At 34.8% G+C, this 15355-nt stretch overlaps 1 protein-coding gene across 3 annotated transcripts in view; it reads right to left on the reverse strand.

Moving 5' to 3' along the window:
• The window catches only part of LOC121388375 (probable ATP-dependent RNA helicase DHX35), a 48434-nt gene that overhangs the window by 28029 nt on the left and 5050 nt on the right, over positions 1-15355 (reverse strand). For all 3 annotated transcript variants that reach the window (XM_041519676.1, XM_041519677.1, XM_041519675.1), the window contains exons 4-16: positions 13372-13449; positions 11737-11841; positions 10161-10222; positions 9127-9196; positions 8707-8766; positions 8096-8139; positions 6994-7062; positions 6404-6500; positions 5109-5140; positions 4052-4133; positions 3124-3220; positions 2661-2714; positions 1436-1534 (exon numbers count right to left, since the gene is read on the reverse strand). In XM_041519676.1, coding sequence (XP_041375610.1) covers positions 1436-1534; positions 2661-2714; positions 3124-3220; positions 4052-4133; positions 5109-5140; positions 6404-6500; positions 6994-7062; positions 8096-8139; positions 8707-8766; positions 9127-9196; positions 10161-10222; positions 11737-11841; positions 13372-13449 — 949 coding nt within the window. The remainder of the gene's footprint in view (positions 1-1435; positions 1535-2660; positions 2715-3123; positions 3221-4051; positions 4134-5108; positions 5141-6403; positions 6501-6993; positions 7063-8095; positions 8140-8706; positions 8767-9126; positions 9197-10160; positions 10223-11736; positions 11842-13371; positions 13450-15355) is intronic.

The raw sequence follows: 15355 nt of genomic DNA on the forward strand, positions 1-15355 counted from the left end.
CTACTGTCTACAACAAAGCCATCAGCCATTATGTCATACATGTATAACCGTACATGCATTACATGAAGTTCTTTTTACAAGGTGTTCTTTTTACAGCCAAATGTTTACAATACAAAATAATACAACTGTGGTTGTATTAGAAAATAACTATATTTCTATGCTATTAAAGTTGCTGCTTATGAAAATATACAATTTCATGTTTTGGAGAGGCTGTAGAAGCAATTTACACACTGTGCTATTATCGAACAAATATTATCCCATATATTTGAGCATAGATGGGTAATAAATATAATTTATGCACTTTTATCCTACAACCACTGTTTCTATCAGCATATTATGATGACAGATTAAAGCAAAGTCCTACACGTACACTAGCAGATTATGACTTTTGATGTCACGCGTGGGACGTCACACGCATAGCTATATTACATAATCGCTCAAATAACAGAAATAATAGCTTTTCTCTTTAATTTTTATTGTCTGCAGGATAAAGCCTTGCAGAATTTCCCATTCTTACTGTTACAGGATAAAACAGATATCCTACACCATTAACTAGTTATTCTCTATTTATATGTACTTTCCTATAGACAGGACAATACATACCACTTCTCTGATATACCGGTACAAGTTATGCAAGAGAAATGAAGAAATCTTATATAATATGCATTATGATATAGCTCTGTCATAAATTGATGCATCATACCATGGACACGATATAACATTGTATCTCTGTATCATCACATTTTTATAAACAATACTATCTGTATATAACCAATATATTTTTTATAAACCACATATCTGTGTACAAACAATGCACTTGGTGCTGCTTTATGTGGGAAAATGCCGAGTAAAGATCCCTCGTTGCTAATGTAGCAAGTAAAAATGTTGTCTACTTCCTCTCCAGACTTTGTCCAAATTATTGAATGTTTCAATGTTAATCTAGTGGTGTTGTTAAAGAAAACACATTTTTTATTATATAATCACTCATTTTATAAATTATATACCTGTGTATATCCATTAAAGACAACACATTTTTACCTGTGTATAACCGTTAAAGACAACACATTTTTCCTGTGTATAACCGTTAAAGACAACACATTTTTACCTGTATATAACTGTCAAAGACAACACATTTTTTACTTGTGTATAAATGTCAAGACAACACATTTTTTATTGTGTATAACCGTTAAGACAACACATTTTTTACCTGTGTAAAACCACCAAGAAAACATATTTTTACCTGTGTAAAACAATCAAGAAAACTAATTTTTTACCCGTGTATAACTGTCAAGAAAACATGTTTACCTGTGTATAACCGTCAAGAAAACATGTTTACCTGTGTATAACCGTTAAAGACAAGACATGTTTACCTGTGTATAACCATCAAGAAAACATGTTTATCTGTGTATAACCGTTAAAGACAAGACATCTTTACCTGTGTATAACCGATATGCTTTGCCTGCACGAACTCTTCCCGCTCTACCAGCACGTTGATTGGCCGACGCCCGAGAGACGGGTACGACAACAAGAGACTCTGAAACGGGAAACAGTAGCCCATCAATAAAATAGCAGCTCAACAGACAATCCCTGGTTAACCTGTTGTGTCTGTGCTGGTACGTCAGGAAGGGAGCCTTTTCGTAATTAATTCAATGACATGCTGCACACCATCACATTTTGTCATGGTTAATAAGCTGTGAAATAATGTTTCAATCAACTTATTGTCAGTGCAATGTTTTATTTCATTATTTTATTTCCTTTATCATAATTTTATTTTATTATACAGTCGGGCACCGTTGTGTTGATATTCTGGGGACCATATAAAAATATCAAGTCAGCCAAATATTAACTCAAACGTTCAGTCAAATATGTAAAACATAATAGTAGAAACAAGAAATGCCATATTTAAGCAAGCATTCTGAGCGTACTGTTAAAGCAATATATGTCTCCTACCTGACCCAACAATTTTTGGTATATCATAAATTCAAAGGCCATACCTGTGTGAAAAGTGGGTAAATCACCATTAAAGTTAAACTTGATCTGTAGCAGAACATGATAAAACTATACACAAAATTTCAGCTGAATATCTCAAGGCCTTCTGAAAAAAGTCTGGAAAACTAATTTTCACATCACTTAAGTCCAATGGCCAAAACTCCATCAAAAATGATGACCAGGTCACCAGTGCCATGCAGCCAATGAAAAACAACACGATTACACTGTGACATATAGTTAATCTGACAATCATGTATCTGTGACGCATAAGTTCACTACAAGTGCAACTGTAAATAACTTTTAGTTGAAAAAGATGTTAAAATTTGCTTAAAACCTGGTTTTAAGGATTTGTAATTAACAGAATAATAAAATCGTGTCCATTAGATACCATTTATCTCACAACTCGTTGTTTAAAAACGTTATACACTCGCTTTCGCTCATTAGATACATTTTAAAACAACTCGTTGTGAAATAAATGGTATCTAACGGCCACTCATGTATTATTCTCTATTTATATATTGTTGGTCTCCACCAATAAGGCCAACGCATCTGCTATCCTTAAACATAGCAACTACCCATGAGAAAGGTCTGAATTATTAAGATTCTATATATTACAACATTCACTACAAATACACTTGCTACATTAAACACACAGAAAACTGAATACTTACCAATACCAGATTGAGGATTGTATGCTTTTATCTTCACAAACCCACAGTCAATAACTGAAAGAATAAATAACAAAAAATATACACACCAGTAAAAATTTATAAGCTCGAATTATATTTATCCCTCGTCCGTTGTAAAACAGGTTTTTGTCCTTTAGTGTTGCAGAAAGTACTAGTTTACTTGCCAAATGTGAGTGAAAATTCAACATGTTTCTGATCATGCTATTTTTTCACACTTCATGTTATTTCCTCAAATTTGTTCTTTTCATACGTACCAATATTATTGCGAGGTAAAATAAAGAAAATGGTTTTAGCAAAAACTACACCTTACAAAGCTTACTTGTATTTTAAGCATTTTATTTCTTGGAGTAAGAAACATTTTTTATGTAAAAATATTGGCTTGTTAAACTAGTTGTCAAAACAGACTACATGTTCAATTGTATTTGTGAAGTATTAAACAACTTACTGTTAACAATGCCATTTATAGTGATGGAAGCTTCAGCGATATTTGTAGCAATGACGATCTTTCTGACATGACTTGATGTCCTTTCAAAAACTTTCATCTACGGCACAGAAAATGGTTGAGAATATTATCGTTAGGTTACATAATTAATATCCATACATCCATGTTAGTTTGTATGTTTCAGTATGACATATTATTAAAAAAAACATTATTTCACAAACATATCTGTACATTCTTATGTATATTATTAGCTCAATAACTAGTTTTGGTTTTGTTGTTTTCTTTCAGGGTTTTAGTTTCGTTTTGTTTGGGTTTTTTGGAGGGCTTTTTTTTTTTCAAACCTATCCCATTCGTTATAATTTTAATAAGATTTAAAGGCATAGTGCCAAAAACAACCAACACTAAATGGCCCAAGTTTTATTTCAAAATGTATCAATATGACTTGTCTTGAAAAGTATACTGTAGTTATCATATTCCACTTATTTTTAATAAAGCTGAATAATAGCTATACTCAGCAATAAATCAGAATAAAACGTAACATTTAGTCCACTAGTATCCGACACAGTATACAGTATTAATGTGGTCATGATGTTAACTAGGGTTAATCCAAGATAGCGAACAAGCGGGACCTTTCCCCCCTAAAAACCTCAACTGCCCATTGTTTAAACAATCCGTTAAAATGTTCATTTCCCGAAGGCCAAACATTCAATGAAATGTCCTATTCACGAGTTTGTCCATGTGCCCCTTTGCCCTTGGTTCCCTCCCTACAATATTTCCTGGGTTCGCCCTTGGCTAAAGATAAATGGGAGTCCATATTATTTGTATTAACAAAATGATATATGGTTCCAACTTCTGTAAATATTTTATATAAATTGTGCTCAAATTATTTTAATAAATGAGTACCATTAAAATATTGATAAATATGTTGAACCTGTTCAGAAGCAGGAAGACTTCCATACATCGGCAGAACTTTCATCTTCATATCGTCTTTGTTCAACTTTTTGGCCTCATCACTGAAACACAAGACCCCAAAAAGCATTAGTGGTAAAAAAAACATTTGGCATACTGGTCAACAGTAATTTTCTCTAGCTAGTATAAATTATTTTAATTTACAAATAATTCATTATCTGCCATTGTTTGTATTGGTTCCATTTGACAAATATAAAATCATGGTTAAAATATCTGTAAAGGATACAACACAGGCAGGTCTCATGAAGTACATCCATACTTATGTACTTACTTACCATGTTTTGTTTTTGTAACTGGGGCAGGATGTAGCTCAGTGGTACAGCACTCACCTGTGGGCCTATTGGGTTATTTCTCGTTCCAGCCAGTGCTCCACAACTGGTGTAACAAAGGCTGTGGTATGTATTATCCTGTCTGTGGGATGGTGCATACAAAAGAACCCTTGCTGCTAATCAAAAAGAGTAGTCGATAAAGTGGCGACAGCAGGTTTTCTCTCTTAATATCTGTGTGGTCCATCACAATATGTTAGCGCCATATAACCGTAAATAAAATGTGTTGAGTGTGTCTTTAAATAAAACATCTTTCTTTTTCTTTCTCTCAATATCTGTGTGGTCCATCACAATATGTTAGCGCTATATAACCGTAAATAAAATGTGTTGAGTGCGTCACTAAATAAAACATTTCCTTCCTTTTTTGTAACTAAAATAATTGCAATATAGTTCAGTGGAAATTAGCTATAAATAATACATTCGATTATATGCTTAAAGTCACAGACCTCAGTTTCAAGTTTAGTTGATCTACAAACCTGTAATCATCCCACCCCCACCCCAATGCTTTTTAACATTCTGAATGACAAAATAATGCATTTCATAATGCCAAAGCAATATGTAATTGTTGAACTGTGGGATTTTAAATGCAAGATTGCTTTCCAGTATTATTAGGCTTTCAAGAACACAATGTATTGTCTGACATCACATTATTTAAATAAAATTTAAATCGTAAAAATATTTTACAATACTTACATTAAAAGGGAAACAACTCTTTCTACTTCATCCTGAATAAATAAGAGATGATCTGCTATACTTTTAAGAACTAAAATTATACCAAGAAAAATTACAGGGAACAGCGGTAGCTAATGAAAGTTCTGCTAAAGCAATATATGCCCCGTATCAGGCTCAACAATATTTCACATCTCCTAATTTCAAGGGCCATACCTCTGTTAAAAATGGGTAAGTTAATTTTGATCTGTAACAGTACATGATAAAGCTATATACAAAATTTCATCTTCAGGCATTGCAAAAACAAATTTCAGAGATTGTTTTTTTTTTTCATATATCCCAAGTTCAAGGGCCATAACTTTGTGAGAAATGGGTAAATTGCCATGCAAGTCACATTTAATCTGTAACAGTATGTTATAAAGCTATACACAAAATTTCAGCTCAATATCACAAGGCATTTAAAAAAAAAAAAACATCCAGAAATACTTTGTGGGATGGACGGACATACTAACAGACAGGACGGAGATGAAACCATAGTCCCCTCTGGTTGGATGGATAGGGGACTAATAAATTAATAATGAAAGTTACCCTCCACCTTCCCTAGCAGAAACATTTGCATTTATACTTTCAAGATGATAGAAAAAAACTGATTTCAGGACTTGCGTGCCCCGGAAAGGTTCGTTGTTCTAACAACTTGGCCCACTGGACAATCGGTTTATATTGAACTCATTATTAAAGTTCTCGACTCTTTCAACGGAAACATTCAGGTGGGGAAGGCACATTTTAGATGGGATAAGTAAAAACGGAGGTGTAGTTGTCCTAGAAGACAAGTGGATGACAAGAATAAATGTAGAACCCTGTGGTCCACTGAGGAAAGCTATGTAGGCACTTTTCATCACAGAACAAGGACTTAATAGTTTTCATCCGTCACTAAAATCTAGAGTTTAAACGTTTAAAGTTTGTTTTGTTTAACAACATCACTAGAGCACATTAATTTATTAATCATCAGCTATTGGATGTCAAATATTTGGTAATTTTGACATATAGTCTTGGAGAATAAACCCGCTACATTTTTCCATTAGTAGCAAGGGATCTTTTATATGCACCATCCCACAGACAGGATAGCACCTAAAATCTTGAGGTGCATAGATTTATACTGGGAGTTTTGTAAATACATTTAGTTAATTTCATACTATCTGAGAGAGGAATAATTTGGTGAGGAATACGGTCATCTCCTTTTTCCAAAATATATGAAACGTTCAGTTCAATTTTATAAATTTTACTGCAGACTTGGTTTGTATTTTATAACCGGTTCATACCTGTCCAGTAAGAAATGCAAGAATGTCTCCAGATCTTTCATTAAAGTGAATCTTCATAACAGTCTCCACCGTACACTTTATATAATCAGGAGTAGGACTGGAAAAAAATAATTTAACAAAATTAATAAACTTACTGAACATATTAAAATTTATCTGCGTTTTCAGAATGCAAGTATTACCCGGTAATTAAAGAGTATTTATAGAATATTAAACAAGCTTCCATTTTGTATCATGTTTATGTTCCGAGTGAAATAATTTTCAATTTTCACGAGCTTTAGCGAGTGACAATGAAAATTATTTCACAAGGGACATAAACATGAAACGAAATGGTAGAGTTTAATATCCTAGTTATTACCCATAATCGATCTTAATTTATATCACTCAACTTGTTTGGTTGACGTTCCTGTACGGTTGTAGTTCGCTAATCAATGAAATCAAAGTGTTACGTCCCACTTGGTGTTCTAGTAGGATATGTCTCTTTGTTATGAACCAAGATGTTTTAACCATATGGGTAATAATGTTTGTTTATTGACACCTCAGTACTTTTCAAAGGTTAACTTTACAATAAAATAAAGTTAAAATGCTCCTACTCAAGTGTGTAGTGGATGTCGACAGGGAACTCTCGTCCCTCAACAGTCAGAACAGCTGCCGTATCTAGTCTGAAATATACACCAAACAGTAAAACATTAGTTTAATAATTCGAATACAGTGAAACCTCTCAAAACCGGACCCTCTGTAAACCGGAATTCCCTCAAAACCAGACATTTTGTGCGGCCCCCTTTTAAATATTTGTACAGAAGAGAACCTCTCTAAACCAGATACCTCTTAAAACCGGACTTTTTACTTGGTTACGAGGGTGTCCAGTTTAGAGGGGTTTCACTGTACATTAAAATTTAATATAGTGAATAGTTATAGATATCCATTAACAACAATGTTAATAAATATGAATGATTATTTATGCATTGGTGTGATGTTTAACAATGAAATAAAACTAATTTAATTTATGATAACTGCTTAGTATACAAACTGAAATAAATGCACCAAATAATCAATGCTGATAAAGTAAATGTCACAACTGGAAAACATATTCTAAATGCCATGCGACAGAACAATTCAAGTTTTAGAGTCTATGCAGCATGTTTGCATCAAAAAATGCAAATTAAATTCACGTCAGAGAAAAAAAAGAGTTTACTTAGGTCAATTCCTCGCCTAAAAATAAAGTTAAAGTTAAATTAAAAGTTTGTTTCGTTTAGTAACACAACTAGAGCACACTGATTCATTAATAATCGATTATTGGATGTCAAACATTTGGTAATTCTGACACGTAGTCATCAGAGGAAACCTGCTAAACTTTTTCTAATGCAGCAAGGGATCTTTTATATGCACTTTCTTACAGACAGGAAAACAGTTGTGGTGCACTGGTTGGAACAAGAAAATACCCAATCTGTTGAATGGATCCATTGAGGTGGTTCAATCCTGTGACGCAAGCACCTAAGGCGAGCACTGAACCGACTGAGCTAAATCTCGCTGTGCCTAAAAATAACTGCACAGGCACTGGAAAAACATTAGGGTGCACAAGATAGAGGTCTTAACTGTGGCAGGCATAGCCAGATAAAAAAGACTTTTAAACAAAACACTTTTTCCTACTTATTTCCATGCAGTACTTATAGATGTGCTATCTGAATTACTTACTCTGGGTTATCTGTTTCGTTTGAGTTGAAGAAATTGTACATTTCCTGAAAAAACAAAGACATATGAGAGATATATAAAGTGAAACTTACTGAAGGAGCCACTGTACGAGTATATTTAAAATATACATCTTGACTTTGAAGTCTATAACCACGTGGTGCACAGTAACGATAAACAATACTGAGTGCTATTACTGGAAACACAACAGAACAAAAACAAACTCTGTATACCTAATATTTTTGAAAATAGTAATTGAAGAGTAATATCAAAATATTACATCTGAAGTTGACCCCACATTAATATAAAGCATACCACATTTTTGCTATGATAATTTGCATCTCGACTTTATTTTTTAAAATCGTAGACATCTTATTTTTGAAAATAATTGATAGGTGAATTTGAGGAATAATATCAAAACTTTAAGTACATCCGCATCGAGTGTAGCTGATGTCACTATCAAATGGTGAATACCAAATGTTTTCTATGATAATTTGTCTTGATCTCATTATTAAATATCAAATGGAAAAATCAAATTCTGCTATTGTAATTTGCATCTTAACCTCATTGTTAAAAATTGTGACTGGTGAAGAATAAATTCAAAATACCACACGTACCTCTGCATCCAGTGTAGCTGAAGCCACAATCAAATGAAGATCACTTCGTTTCTTCTGAATCTACAAACACAATTAGCAATGTTTGTGATGGTAACAGTACTTTTTCCTCTAAATAAATTGGACGGTAACATACAATGACCTTGATATTCCAATTGTTGGGCACTGGCTGGGTCTACCAAAGGGTTATATCCATGTCACACTTGGCATCTTAAGACTAACATTATATTACTGGATTCAAGGAAAACTTGACTTAACCAATCACATAGAAATACAGGTAACTGAAATTATTTCCTACATGAAAAATGTATTTTTGATATGAAAGGTCATGCCATATCTGTACACAATCGATCAATCACTGGCAAAATCTTGTACAATGAAAATAATATGATAATTGGCAGATGACTTTCGTCACAGACTTACTTTGCGAAGAAGACCGATGATGATGTCCGTATTCAAACTTCTTTCATGGGCTTCATCAAGCATTATAACACTGTAACGAAATAAACTTCATTAAGAACAAGTGCAAACAACATATGGAAATATTTCAAAAGTTCATTTTCAAAGCACAGTATATCCATTTACATTTTTTTTTCAGATTTTTTTTTTTTTACTGCAACATGACATAGCATATATCACATGAAGCAGAATTATAAAATCCGGTTCAAGGGGCGTAGATGATGTTGTGATGAAAATTATTGTACTAACATCAGTATACCTTTACTGCTAACTCCAAACTGCTAACATGTCTTGGAAATAAACTCTTCCATTTGTAGCTCTTAAACCCTTACAAAAAAACACTTAATTAGAGACAGAAATTGTGAACAAATCTGCCACACATTGTGTTTTTTCACTGCATCGCAAATGTAAAATTGAAGAAAACTTGGATTGCTTTCTCTTTCAAGAATACTGAACCTCACCTCAAACAATGGCATATTCCCCTAGGATAGTAGACTGGTCCGAACATCACAACAGCCAATTCATGGGGGAATATGCCACTGTCTGAGGTCAGGTTAAAAAGAAAATATAATAAAATACCCGGAACAAATGCAACTGAGAATAAACAAATGAACCAAATCAAAATCTATTTTCCAAAACTTATATGTATACAAAAATTGTTCCTCTGTTCACTTTTTAAAATCTATTACATCCTTCCTCATACTCAGCCTTTTCATTTTCAAATAAGAGTACAAGGTCAAATTATTAAAGTAGAAGGCACCAGTATTTTTTTATAGTATGGAGAAGCCAGGTGTTGAAGGAAATGTTTTATTTAATGACGCACTCAACACATTTCATTTACGGTTATATGGCGTCGGGCCAGGTGTTGAATGCCAGGGCAGAGTGGGGATTGCAATAACAAGACCACTGCTTATGCAAAAGCAAAAGTTAATTTTAAAATTTGATGTACAATGCTTGAAGCATTCAATAATGGAAGCACAATTACAATAATATATTACCTATACTTTAAGAGAAGAGGATCCTGCATAATCTCTCTGATCAATAAGCCATCCGTGACAAACTGTCAAAAAATAAACACATGTAATGATAGAAGGAAAACAAAAAGACATGTAATAGTGACAATACGATATCCAGTGAAACCTCTCAAAACCAGACCCTCTGTAAACTGGAATTCCCTTAAAATCAGACTTTTACTTGGTCCCATGGATGTCTGGTTTAGAGGAGTTCCACAGTGTATGAATATTTTCCAGGACCTGAATTAAAGTTTTGAAAAATGAAGTACTTTCAATGTTTTCAAGGACCATGCAATCTCTGAAAAATACATCTTTATTAAAAAAATATCTGAGAATTGAAAATCTGTGCATTGCAACCCATTTATGAGATAATCCATTTCTGTTCTGCATAATCTGTTATGACCATGAAAATGATATCCCAAAGCATAAAAAAAAAATGAGTTACACAAAACTAAACTTGCACAAGTGACATGGGATTGTCACAGGCCTCATGACAAATGCAGTTGTGTTTGTTTTAAATCCTTTAAAAGAGGACGTTACAGGATGGAAAGAAAGAAGGAAATGTTTTATTTAACAATGCACTCAACACATTTTATTTATGGTTATATGGTGTCGGACATATGGTTAAGGACCACACAGATATTGAGGGAGGAAACCCGCTGTCACCACTTTATGGGCTACTCTTTTCGATTAGCAGCAAGGGATCTTTTATATGCACCAACCCACAGACAGGATAGTACATACCACAGCCTTTGTTACACCAGTCGTGGTGCACTGGCGGGAACGAGAAATAGCCCAATGGGGCCACTGAAGGGATTCGACCCTAAACCGACTGCGCATCAAGCGAGCACTTTACCACTGGGCTACGTCCCGTCTCGAACACTCAAACAGATGCCAACAGTTGGTTTGCGTACATATTATATTATGGTAGTCCTGTGTGTAAAAGTACCACTCCTTACTGTAAGAACAATGGAGGGGAGTGATTTATCAGTACATACCACAGCCTTTGTTATACCAGTTGTGGAGCACTGGCTGGAACGAGAAATAGCCCAATGGGCCCACCGACGGGAATCGATCCTAGATCAATTGCGCATCAGGCGAGCGCTGTACCACTGAGCTACGTCCCGTCTCTTTACAGGATGGAGAAGTGAAACCCTCCTTTTAAATACAATACAATCATAGCAATTCCATTAAAAAAAATACCTGGAACTGTGTTAAACAAAATATGATGGAGTAACAAAGTTTCATGAAAGAAATATTCCTTTCTTTTCATAACAAAAAGAAAGGAATGTGTCTAATGACACCTCTGAACATGTAAAATGACGTCCGTTTAGTGTTTAACATGTTTTCGACTCCAGGTTAAGAGAGAAAATCGTCTGTTACCACACAGGCTATCACTTCTGAAAATCAGCAAGGGATCTTTTATATGCACTTTCCCATAGGAACACCATGGCCGTTGATGTACCAGTCCACTGAGGGCAATCGATCCTACGACCCATCGCACCTCCAACAAACGCTCCACCACAAAGCAACATCCTACCCCTCATTTCCCAGGAAGTACCTTAATTCTGGTGGCAACGGGATCTGAGCAGTCCTCAAATCGAATTGTGTACCCAACTTCTTCTCCAAGAATTGCTCCCCTTTCTTCAGCAATTCTATTTGCCACCTGAAACAATACGGGTATGTCTTAACTTAATTTATTATCCAAATGGTTCAACATAACCGAGTTAATTAAAACCATACGAAGCACACATGTAATATAACAAGGTAATCATGTAATTTGGGGAAGAGACATCAAAACATAACGTTGCTTTCCTAGTCCTAGCTAGACTGTGCATGTGAAGTATGACATCATTTCGTAGTCTCTTTCTAGTTGTGGTTGAAACATTTTGAGACGGTGCTCGTTATTCATTAAAATAACAATATTAATATGGATAATAAAGAAATTACAGGACTTCATGGCTAGTGATATTCAATGTTGGGCTAGTAAAGAAATTACAGGACTTCATGGCTAGTGATATTCAATGTTGGGCTAGTAAATAACTACTATTGCCTTGCCCGATGGCTAGTGCAAATTTTTGTTGTCAAATGTTGCAGTTACGTTTATTTTGTAAATATGAATATCCTGCCCTCACCCCAAACTCCGAATGTTAGTGTTTTAAGCTCCATCTCCCTCTTTAGGTGACATATATGATTCTTTATTATTTAGTAAAATTGTATTAACTTAAGTAAAGTAGGGCTAGTGAATCTTTAATCATGGCTAGTAATTTTTTGAATTCACTGATCCCAAGGCTAGTGGATTTTATAAAACTTCTAGAAGCCCTGGAAATTATTACACCTGGGTGTGAGTTGTACTGATTTTACGAAACTCCCATCAGGATTTATGTACAAAAATCCTGAAACTCATTTCGTATAATCAGTACAACACACAATCTCATATCATAATCAATATGTATATGGCCTGTTTCACAACACTCAAGATATTTCGTATTTACTGTAAATACAAAAGACATGAAGACATAGATGTCACTTGCTAAATAGTAAAAACATATTCACATATTTGCTACTTTTCTAATTAGTACGTAGGAAACATTAGTCCAATCCCAGCTTTCTTTGACATTTCGAAATACATTCCATAATGTAAAACATTTGAAAGCTAGTTTATAGTATATTGTTGTGTATTAGCAGACTCTGTGGATAGGCCGACACCTTAGTTTGCCCCTCAATATCTGGTACAAAAAGGCTGGTAAGATGTATAAGCTGATTCGTCTTTTCATGAAGTTTGCAACTTTTATTTTAGGATGTGTAACAATTCACTCACTGACTGGCTGTTTGCTTGAATTTAAAGTTGCATAACCAACATGTGAAAATAACAACAGTGTGTGTGAAATATTGTGCCGTAATGTGGCAATTTTGACTAACATATTGTAATTACTAGTACTAATAGTTTATCTCTCTTTGTATTATGTGTTTGTGGTGTGTTCAAAGTTTTCATAGTCCCAGACTCACTAGTATAACCAGAAGGGGGCCCCCATGTCCCCTAATCACCTCTTTTTTCCCACAACTATGTTTTATATTTTCCTGTCACCCCATATAACACATCTCATAGACAGTGTTGTCCAATGTGTGTGTGTCCCCCCCCCCCCCCCCCCCCCCCCCGTAAAATCCTGGCTTCGCCAATGTGCAGACGTATTACCGTAATCACAGCTACACGGCGTGGCTGTGTTACACAAATCACATGGCCTTCTGCAGCCCAGCCTGCTTCGAACAAATACTGCAATGACAAAATAATTCTATCTTTATTACAACACATGAAAACATATTGAAATTAGGCTGTCAAGTGTTGATATACAGATTTCTTTACTGTTACCTGTTTCATAATCTAACAGTTAATTTTATAGATCATATAGAAAGAAAGACGTTTATTCAATATTAAGGCCACAGGCCCAAAATACACCAAAAAAACCATGATATATATTTTGTTGCATGCAAGTGTTTAACGTATAAAACATCATCACTTAGCTTTCTTATTACAGATACCTGATATAAACACAATGACAAATTGTACAGCAATAGTTCATTTGTAGATGACATCAGCGTCACAAAAATAATCGAAGATGGTACGTGCGAATATATCATATAAATGAACTTTAAATCTACAATGTAGTTTTCACAATTTGTTTGAAAATGTGTGCTACAACTGAACTTTGGTTAGTTAAATATATTCAACAATGAAAAGGTTCATTCTTTAGCTTACTGGTGAATTTAGCTCGGGCAATATATGTGGCAAATTAGGGGATAACAATGTTCAGGGGTTTAGACTGCATCAAAGTGGAGGCGATCAACATTGTGCCCAAAATACATATTCCCAAATTAAGTACAAGCATGCTGACCTAAAAATATTACACCGTAAAACAACTAAAATTTTAAGTTTTAATTAGATTTTAAAAAATAACTTAAAATGCATTTCTGAATACTGACAACTCTTCATCAGCTGTTAATGACTGTACATAACTAAAATGGCCTTCCTGCGCTCAGAAGACAAAAGTTCCTGTTGTGCCCAAATTAGTGAAATCTACAGCCCTGGAGCCAATTTCACTAAACATCGTAAGCTACGTTTTGCACGTAAACGTAAATCTACGACTCAAGAGCGTTTCACAAAGAAGTGTAAATGTAAGTTACGAGTAAAGTTACACCACAACTAGTCTCACCCGTAAATTGCTACATCCACTTCGATAATTCATAAAATGGTCACACTCTTGGTTTTTGTAAAATGTTTAACAAATTAACTCCCTTTATTAATCCAGTGATAGCCAGTGTTGTTACCCGTGTTATTTGATCCACTTAGGGCGGGATTTAGCTCAATTGGTTGAGTGCTCACTTGAGGAGCCAGCGTCACAGGATCGAACTACCTCGGTGGATCCATTCAACTGATTTGTTTTTCTTCTGGTTCCAACCAGTGCATCACAGCTGGTCAAAGGCCATGGTATGTGCTTTCCTGTCTGTGGGAAAGCGGATATAAAAGATCCCTTGCTGCATTAGGAAACAAATGTAGCGGGTTTCTCTAACAACTACTTGTCAGAATTACCAAATGTTTGACATCGAATAGCCGATGAATAATAAATCAATGTGTTTTAGTGGTGTCGTCTATGACATGGGGAAATTTTAGTTGCGGATCCATGGGGTGGACATGACATTTTTTTTTTTTTAATGCAGACCCTTTTTGCAGTATATCTACTACTATGTTGGAAAACACGAATTGAAATCACCATAATTTTTCTCTTTTTTTTAAAGTGCATATCGACTTGTCCAAATCAGGCCAGTAGGAACCGGAGAGGGCCTGGGGGTACGTCCCCCCACTTGTGAGACTTTTTTTTATCACATTAATTTTTACCATTGTAACCCAAAATCTGATACAGAGTTTGTACCCGACCCATCAGTGCCCCCCCCCCCCCCACACACACCCCCTCCTCACACACTCCCAAAGCAAATATAGGGAATTGACCCATAGTGTTTTTAACTACATAGGTTAACATTGTTTCCTATAGGAGTTTATTTGGTACAGTACAACCGTGTGTTGGTATACCGGAACCGGTGGTTTCCAACCTTTATCAAGTTTATTCGTTCTTTCTTTTAAAAGTTTGTTTTGTTTAACGACAGTACTAGAGCACATTGATTTA

This window comes from Gigantopelta aegis, chromosome 14 (genome assembly GCF_016097555.1).
Source record: "Gigantopelta aegis isolate Gae_Host chromosome 14, Gae_host_genome, whole genome shotgun sequence".
In the NCBI taxonomy this organism is placed as follows: Eukaryota; Metazoa; Mollusca; class Gastropoda; order Neomphalida; family Peltospiridae; genus Gigantopelta; species Gigantopelta aegis.